General features: G+C 38.0%; 1 protein-coding gene and 1 non-coding gene across 2 annotated transcripts; one reads left to right on the forward strand and one right to left on the reverse strand.

The window, feature by feature from the left end:
* Positions 1-516: 516 nt before the first annotated feature.
* On the forward strand, positions 517-5,328 carry LOC103719395 (NAC domain-containing protein 21/22-like). Its single transcript, XM_088708283.2, has 3 exons — positions 517-815; positions 3,238-3,509; positions 4,703-5,328. Exons 1-3 carry the CDS (start codon positions 629-631, stop codon positions 5,156-5,158), a joined length of 915 nt encoding a protein of 304 aa, XP_088564409.2. The 5' UTR covers positions 517-628; the 3' UTR covers positions 5,159-5,328.
* On the reverse strand, positions 2,446-2,519 carry TRNAV-AAC (transfer RNA valine (anticodon AAC)). Its single transcript has one exon. It is a non-coding gene; the product is annotated as a tRNA-Val (tRNA).
* Positions 5,329-9,596: the final 4,268 nt, after the last annotated feature.

Raw genomic sequence — 9,596 nt, forward strand, 5'->3', positions numbered from 1 at the left:
CTTGTAGCTCCATTTTAAAAATAATATCGCATATTTAACATGCCACGTGCACGCATTAAGACTATATCTATTTAATTTCATGTCCAAAATTGGCCTGATATGAGATAACAATATATAATTTTTTTTATTCCATATGCGTACGTGGATGCAAATATTTTATGGCAATTTGCTTTTAGATATAGGTACGGATATAAATATTGACATAACATGAAGATGGCACCTTTTCATTCCAATAATGTATTTCACTTAAAATACTATATCGACCGACTAAATGCTGCTTGTTTTAAAGGCTAACTTATTAATATTTGTTGATCTACCTCATTATATATATAATTTTTGACATATCTAGAACAAATATAGATATTATAAAAAAAGTGATGGTTTCCATCTATTTGCACATAAAAGGAATACAACTGTATAAATTTCATTTACATTTGTCTTCAAAAAGGATGAATACTACTTACCTCCGCATACCAACCCCCCTCTCCATTTGCTTTGTTGACTTAGGCTGAGCCCCTATTAATACTCCATCTAAGCACCTCCTCTTTTCGGATCTCATCACCTTCCTTTCGGTCCCATCACAACCCTTCCCCTTCCCTTCACCATCTCTCTCTCTCTCTCTCTCACCATGAGCTTCTTAAGTATGATGGAGGCAAGGCTGCCTCCGGGGTTCAGATTCCACCCTCGGGACGAGGAGCTTGTGTGCGACTACCTCGCCAAGAAGGTCTCGGTGGACGGCGGAAATGACAGCTTCTACGGTTGCCTGATGCTTATGGACGTTGACCTCAACAAGTGCGAGCCATGGGATCTTCCTGGTGAGACCATCAAAATAGCTTTCTTTGTTTGCTTAAAGAAAACAGCTTACTTCCTTGTTGCACCATAGGTTGCTGGATTCATGTCATCTTGGACGCATTTTGTTCGTTAAATAAGATAATATTGAAGTTCTCCTGCTCTTAGGTTGTGTTTTCATTCTTGCTGATCTTAGACTTCTACCACCATCATGTTAACTTGATGAAAGTTTAAAATTTTGATGGGGGTACTTCTCGGAATGTCTTAATTATGTTCTTCTTTTTCCTTCATTATATGCGCCTCCATAGCTTTTAATTGTGGAAGGACCTTTGAATGAGATCTTTTTTTCTTTGGTGGGGCAAGAGAAACCTGTTGAATGATGTTATGATGAGCGTTTGATTGATTGATATGATGTGATATGAAGGAGATCTCTCTTTATGCAAGCACCTGTCCTGAACTATAATCTTCTCTAACTCTAATTAATTAATTGCTGATATATGAGATGGAAAAGTCATGGATCTCTTCCTCGGCAGTATGACATGCAAACTTTTGTTGTGAATGAAATCCAAACCATTAAAATTCCATGAACTAGCATTTCGAAGGAACCAATATCAAAAGTTTTGTAATCATCATTCTTTTTTCTTAGATATCAATAAAACATATAATACTTATCATGCACCACTCTTAATATTTGCTTTTCTTTGTGATTCCTTGTCTTAACCTATCACTCTTTAGCACCTAGGGCTCGTTTGGTTCACGAGAAAAAAAAGAGGGAAAGTAATGAGATGTCTCTTATTTGGTTGAAGTTTTCAAAGGAGAGAGATGGAAAAGTTATATTTCTATGAGAATATGATTTTCACGTTTCATGAAAAAGTCTTTTCCATAAAAAACATGGAAAAGTTACTTTCCCGTAAGGCAGAAATCACTCAATATTTATTTTTTTTCCAAAAAAGCCTTTCAGTATTAAAGAAGCATTAAAGACCTAATTTTTATTAAGGGTATAATATGAATTACAAATAACTTTTTCAAGAAAATGGATGGTCAACCAAACATAAGCACTATGAAAATCTGTCACTTTTCCATTATCAACTAAACATGCTAAAAGCATTTTTTCAGGCATCCTCTTTTTAGGAATCTGTTTTCCAAAAATCATATTCCTAAAAGAAAAAATGCTTCTCGCGAACCAAACGAGCCCCTAGTGAAATATGAGAGCAAGAATCTCCCACTAATTCTAATTGCCATTATAACCTTTGTATCCTTTTCCATCATGAAATCTTACTACTCTAGGGTAAGAGAAAGAATGTTTTTCTTTTCCAAGTCTATAATGAGAACAAGCTTGACACGTCTTCTCCTCCTTTTGGCCTTATCCTCCCCTCTGCTAACAGAAAAATATACCCTGGCCAAGAGTTTGGTCCTTTCTCAACCTCTTTACTTGTCTCGTTCCTGGCTTATGATAGCCAGCCAAATTCAGAGATATATATTTCTGGCTGTCCCAATCCTTAAGAAAGATCACCCTTAAGGCAATAAAAGATGTAAAGGAATGCATCCTTTTGGCCATTATAGGGTCACCAGAAACCTTAATAAAAAAATAAAAAAAAGAGGGGGGTGGAAACAGAAGATTGAACTAAAAGGAAATTAATATAAAAAAAAATTTAATGGCGTCGCCCGGACTCGAACCGGAGACCTTCAGTGTGTTAGACTGACGTGATAACCAACTACACCACGACACCATCCATGTGGTAGGCTTGAATACGGCAAAAAGTAGTCTAAGTAGAAGTTTATGATTTCTCTTCCTTTTGGCCGATGTTGATGGGTTTTAATATCAAGCCCCTCCACACACTGCACACACACAGAGATAAAGAGACAGAGAGAGACAGGGGGTTAAGGGCTAATAATGAAGCAATACAGGATCCACCAAACACCTGTCCATAAGCCAATAGGACCACTGCAACCCAGATCTTGGTAGCCAACCAAGAGAACTAATTACATTCCAATGAAGTTTCCACTACAAGGTTGATGCTGACACCATGGTTATGTCAACATCCTAATTCATCATGCATGGACACCATAAATGATCTCCACCATGGATGGATGAGGACACTGCTTCCAATAAAGTCATGAATTCTCATCCCATGCCGCCAAATTTGTAATAACCTCTCATTTTGTAGGTCAAGTCTTGGGGGGGTCTGACAAATAAGGTTTGGTCTTTGATCTTTAAAAATAAAACAAAAAACAATCATGTTGTGATCTTTTCAGATGATAGATGCATCTTAGTTGATGCGTATTTATTTATTTTTATGTCTATACTTTTGATTCATTTTAAGTTGGCTAAGAATCTCAGAGTTTGCTATTAAGAGTGATTGAACTTGCTCTAAAATGTTGATTAGCTTCATGCTGAATGAGAATTGCAATAAAGTCCTGCCTTTTTTTTTTTCTTCTCTTGGTCAGAGATGGCATGTGTGGGTGCTAAGGAGTGGTACTTCTTCAGCCACCGGGACCGAAAGTATGCGACCGGGCAGCGGACTAACCGGGCAACACAGTCGGGTTATTGGAAGGCCACCGGAAAAGATCGGCAAGTAAGCCGGAGAGGAGTTCTTGTCGGAATGAGGAAGACTCTGGTCTTCTATCAAGGAAGAGCCCCAAAGGGGAGGAAGACTGGCTGGATCATGCATGAATTTCGCATGGAAGGACCCTGCAATCCACCAAGGTTTTCTTTCAAGGTAAAGTATGCCTTTGTAAATATTTTCCTTAATCACAAGGCAAGACTGTCAATCCTTGCATTGCCATGGTTGTCCTGAAATGTCTAATTTACTCTTAGGTCATTGATGTGGTTTTTATGTTCCAAACAAGAAGACTTGGCTCTCTTTCTACAGTATGAAAAATGTACACTAGTGAGGAATTCTAGTTGCACAAGGAAGATATATACATATATATGGATATGTATGTATGTATGCATGTATGTATATGTGTGTGTGTGTATATATATCTATATATTACAAACATAGCAATTAGTTCAATAAATTTAATCTTTGAAGGACAATGTTTTGTTGTTTTGCATGGATAACTTTTTTAGTAGCTAAAAAATGTGAAAGGAAGGTTCAAAGGGGGTATCAGCAGTGTATGGTTGACAATTCAACAAGCTGGATTTTACATTTAGTTGTCTTTATATATTATCTAACTGTAATCTATGGATTAGTTCATGATTAGGAGATTAAACATGCGTGCAAAACCAGCTGATTAGGAGATTAAACAAGAGTTAAGAATAGGTGTTTTGTGGAAAGATGGGAAGTTTATTTGACTCTTTCCTTGAATTCAAGCTATTTTTATTTTAGATTTCGTTGTCCTTGCCGGCTACTGATTTCCTAATCAAATGCAGTATTTGTCTGTCATTCAGCATAATACAAAAGTTATTTGTCGTTACCAAGTTATAGTTTGAATGGTTTTGCCATCATTCAGTTTACATGATGTAGTTATTTTCTATTAATCTTTGTACTCTCATCCATATCCTGCCAAAGATTGCTTGTTTCTCCTACTGCTTCAGATTCTAAAATTAATTGTTCTATTTATAAGAAAGTTACATCTCATGATAACTTAGACCCTTATCACCTCATACCATCAACACTAATGTATGTAATACAGTGCTTGAAATTATTGAAAAAATATATGTATATGTATATGCTTGACTGATATTGCATATCATGCATTACCTCATCCGAATAATCATTGCTTTTCGCATGCACTTGTGATATATTTACACATTTTAATCATTTGACTTCAATTATTTTTCGATGAACAAATTAGCACCGAAGTTTTTGTTCCTATGATTTGGATAAACTTCCAAACTTCCTATGCCTTTGCAGTCTTCTTGCATGATTAGTGACTAAGTGAGTTTCTATATCTTCTCTTTAAACAGAAAGAGTGGGTCTTGTGTAGAGTATTCTGTAAGAGTAGAGGAATTGCCTCCAAGCCAATTGCAGAGACTTGCCATGAGGACACAGGCTCTTCCTCCCTTCCTCCCCTCATGGACAGCTACCTCGCTTTCGACCAAGCCCCGCCGAGCTTAGAAGGGTATGGGCAAGTGCCCTGCTTCTCCAACCTTCCTCCAGGCCCGGCGTCCTGCCGCCCAAATGCCATAGTTCCTGCCATTCCTCTGCTTGAAAGAAGCCTGCCTACCAAGATCTCAGCCCCTATGGGGGGCTTACCAGACATGGCTTCTTGTGATAAGGAGGCTATTAGGGCTGTCTTGAACCACCTCACCAAGTTTGAGAGCAACCCAAAGAGAGAGGTCCATCCAAATTTGAATCAAGGAAGCTTACAGAGCTTATACTCAGCTGAAAATGGCCTGTCCCATGTTTGGAACACTGTATGATTAGCATACCCAGACATCCATCAGACTAATTGTACATATATATATAATCATGTACCTATATTAAGACAAGTGTTTTCTTAGTTGTGTATTTTTCTACCTATAAGAAAAGATCTTTTTCGAGGTGCGTGCAATAAACTTCTTGGTGGTCATTAATTTTATTGACTTTAAAATTCTATTCCTGATTTTATTCTAAAACCTTATCTTTTAGTGGATATTGGTTTTTAAATTTGAGTAGGAATTAAATATTCCATTTATATGAACGGACCTTCGGTGTCTTCTTTAGTGTGGCCTGAGAAAAGAGAGAGGAAAGAGTGAGAGTTGTTCTTCTTGGTAAAAAATGAGAGAGAGAGCTTTTTGTGTGGTACTTTTTTAATTAAATATTTTTCTAATTAGTTTTCTTTCAACTTTTTTTTTCTATTTTTTACATGATGTTTGTTGTAGATTTCGGGCCGGCACAGTCGATCTACTTTTCATAATGCGCCGTTCTACACTTGTTACCTACCATGCACTTGTACCTTTTGATCTTCATAAATGGACTGGCATGGGCTTTGCCAAAGCACACCATTCCTATGAAATGGTTTCCTTTGGAGGGCGAAAAATGGAGTGTAACCATGAATGATATCTTTACTTATTGAAAATCTTAAAATGATCCAGAGTTTATTAAAATATAGTCCACGAAGTTTTTTTATTAGTGTCCATTACATTTTTGTATTCTCAAAGTCTGCCGGGATGTTATTCTTGGTTATACTTGTACCAAGCACCGTACTAATTTTCCGACGGGATGACTCGGTACGGGCCGTGCCGAGTTTGTACCGATAGAGAGACCATAGGAGAGAGGAAAAGAGAAAGAAAGAGCGAGCGGGGAAAGGAGGGCCGACAGAGGGTGAAAGGTGCTGGCCATCAACCTCGACCGTAGAAAGCAAGGCCGGCCTCTGTTGGCCTCCGTCGGTACTTCACCTCCATCCTGCCCTCTCTCTTTCCGTTCCTTCCTTGCTAGCTCTCTCTTTCCTTCTCTTTCTCAGCTCCGAAAAAAGATTCCGTTTCTATTGCCGGAATTGTACCGGTGAGCCACTGGTACAGCTTGGGATAGCCAAAACCGTCCGGTTTGGACGATTCCATTGACCTTAGTTGCGTTAACCACTTCCTCCACTCCCAATGCTTCTAAGCGTCGTAATATACCTACACTAGTAAAAAGCGTCGGTAAATTTTGGCGCAGTAGCCAAATTACCAACGCTTCTTTCTAGCGTCGTTAGATCACAGTTGAGAATTCCTATTTTTCTAGTAGTGCTGTCTTTTTCCCTATTTACTTTAGTTCTTATATATTATTATATGATAAAAGATTGGCTTTCCAGACAAAAAACCTAGTTGCACAGAACATATGCCATTGTGCTTGAGCTACATCATCCTTAATCACCCATGACCCCATTGCTTTTATCGTTGCATGGGTTGTATGAATGTATATATGTATATGCATATGTATATCTCTCTCTATATTATATATATATGTATGTATGTATGTATCTATATACACATACGCACACACTTGCCCTGGCTCATTATTAGGTCACTTTCTTTTGCCCTATTGACTTTAGTTGTTATATATTATTATATGATATAGCAATGTATTTGCTGACCTGAAAGCTAGTCACATAGGACACATGACATATCCCGATGCTTCAGCTGCATCACCCTTAATCACCCATGACCACATTGCTTTGTTGTTGTTACGTGGTTTGATGCGGAAGGGTCTGTGCCGGGGTCAAGGGCTCTCAACGAAAGCATCATTGATGAGGTCGGAGAGTATCCTCCTGAATCCCATAGCTCAGTCTCCACCAAGCTTAGACAGCGGAAGCGACTGCTTCTCCTCAGAGGTATTGTCTGCTTTGAAGGAGGTTTCATAGTCTCTTCCCAACGCACGATTTTGCCCACAAAAGGCACCTCTGAAGAGAAAGGAGTAGCCCCCCTCCATTTAAGAAACAGACCTCTCCACTATCTAGCCGATGTGGGACTAAGTTCAGACCCTTTATTCCCACAATAACTATGATCCATGGCATAGAAATAGAGCCCAACGATATATTATTATAACTATTCCTTCATAACTTGAGGTCTATATAGATGCCCATTATGGATGGAAAATTGGAAGACAATACTTTCTACTACCAGATAAGTGGAACCCCTTCGCAAATAACAGATTGATTCCATAATCACCAAAAGAATTGAGGTCAACAACTTATGCAAAAGTGAAAATTATCGATTAGACCGTTCGTTCGTATTTAAAACATGAGAAATTACTGGAAGATCTTCACAAACTTATGGAGCTGAAAAGAAGAGTCGTGCAGTATGCATATTTCAACGATACTCTGTACTGGAGATCTCCTTACCTTTTAAAGAATTCATTTTTTTTTATTCTCCCCTTTCGAGGAAAGCCTTTGTCTATTTTCGCTTTCTATTCATAATAGGAGAAAGAACAACTCGCTCTGCGACTTGTGATATAGAAAGTCTTACCTTCACTTTTCAACTACTCCACGACAGCTCTATGGAAAGCTAGTGCAGGCTTGGGGGATCCTCCACTGTGAAGCCTCATGTGGACACTAAAACGTAAGAAGAAAGGAAGCATATAGAGGACCACATGTCTTTCTCTAACCTAATCACTTGGCTTGAAATCCTTGTGTCATTTTGATAGGATATTGGATTGTTTTCAGTCCAACAGGGCAGGTATTTAAAGCTTAATTAACCAAATGGACCTTTTCTTAGTACATTATGAGTTGCATCTTAATACAAGCTTGGGCCAATAGGATATTTTATGATGTCTCTGTACTTGGCTGGCACATGAATCAACATGACCTTGCAAGCAATGAAAAATTCCAGCAAACACGACAATTTCATGATACTCTCGTATTTGAGCTTTTGATCATTACATCTCCCACAAGAAATTTCTGAAAGCTTTAGGCCAAGTCGAGATGAATAACTAAGGCTTAATTCGGTGCTTTGTAGGAAAGGCTTTATAATGACTTAACTCCTAACTATCATAAAATTAAGTTTGAAATTGCTAGAGATCACTCACCATCTCATCATCGAGTTTCACCAGTCTTACGTGGAAATCAGTGATTGGCTAAGCGGTCGTCGAAGACCACCTAGCCTCCATGTACCAGAGTAACCACACCAATTCCTAACTACCATAGCAGACTGGTGAATTGAGCGGTGAATGGATGGTGATCGGTCGAAAAGTTTTACAAAATAGGGCAAAATTAGGGCTGTTTTTATCTCAACCAAGTGTTCTTAGACACCTTCACAAAGGCGCCAATCAAACAAACAGTGGACTGAAACAAACAAATGCATACACCTCTAACATCTTTTATCAGGCCTAAATGCACAGAAAACACAAATAATTACAATATGATATGAAACGCTGCACCTTGACAATTAACAAATATCTGGCTAGCTATATTCTCATAGATGGTGATGGTCGAGTGCGACTTATGAACCATGAGGAAGGCATCCAAATTATGAAAGTCACAGGAAGGACTACACCAGGATGCCATCACAGCACTGGATGGCATCAAAGGGCTCCACCATTCTGCTTGCCATCTTACTCTTGAACAGCAACCAACAGTAAAGAATCAAAGCCACTTGAACCACAGCATCCTGAAACTTAAGAATTCCAATCTCTGACAGATTCAGCACAGTTCCCACACAGATCCATGCATGCCTATTTCATATTGCAAGTGTTGTTTCATGGAAATATGCATCCATAAAAATATGTCATCAAACATAGAACCCATTTTAGAAAATATATAAGATATTATCATACAGTGATTTTATAATGTTAACCTTCCAAATTTTCGATCAACTATTATTTTTTTTGATTTAGACTATTAATGGTTATGCTTCATCCCGTGATTGATCAAACATAATTTCATGCTTTGGCCCATGGTTGCAAACTAAAATATCTGCGCTTTGGCCCGCGGTGGTAAATCAATATAATTGCGCTGCGCTTCGACCTGTGGTGGCAAATCAAGATAACTAGGTTTTGGCCCATAGTGACAAACCAAAATATCTGCGCTTCGGCTCGCGGTGGCAAACCAAGATAATTGCACTTCAGCCCACTGTATCAATCTAAGATATATCACGATTCGGCCCGTGACAAGCAATACATAACATGTCTAATCTAAATCCTTTTGTTCATCGATCAAATTATTAAAATTTATCCATTCCAAAAATATATAATTTTATATTATATTTTATGCTCAAATTCCAAAATAATCAACACCGTTTCCCAACAACCAAAATCATAATTCAAGCAGCCATAATCACTGATTTTCGATATGTCTATATATTAACAAAATATATATGTCAAAAATCATTAAACAATCATACAAAAAAAACGATGCAAACTCCAAAATTATCGGCACATGTTACAAAATATATATTATCCATA

The sequence above is a fragment of the Phoenix dactylifera genome, chromosome 12, assembly GCF_051530095.1.
Source record: "Phoenix dactylifera cultivar Ajwa chromosome 12, Ajwa_hap1_PhDact_Kaust_v1.1, whole genome shotgun sequence".
In the NCBI taxonomy this organism is placed as follows: domain Eukaryota; kingdom Viridiplantae; phylum Streptophyta; class Magnoliopsida; order Arecales; family Arecaceae; genus Phoenix; species Phoenix dactylifera.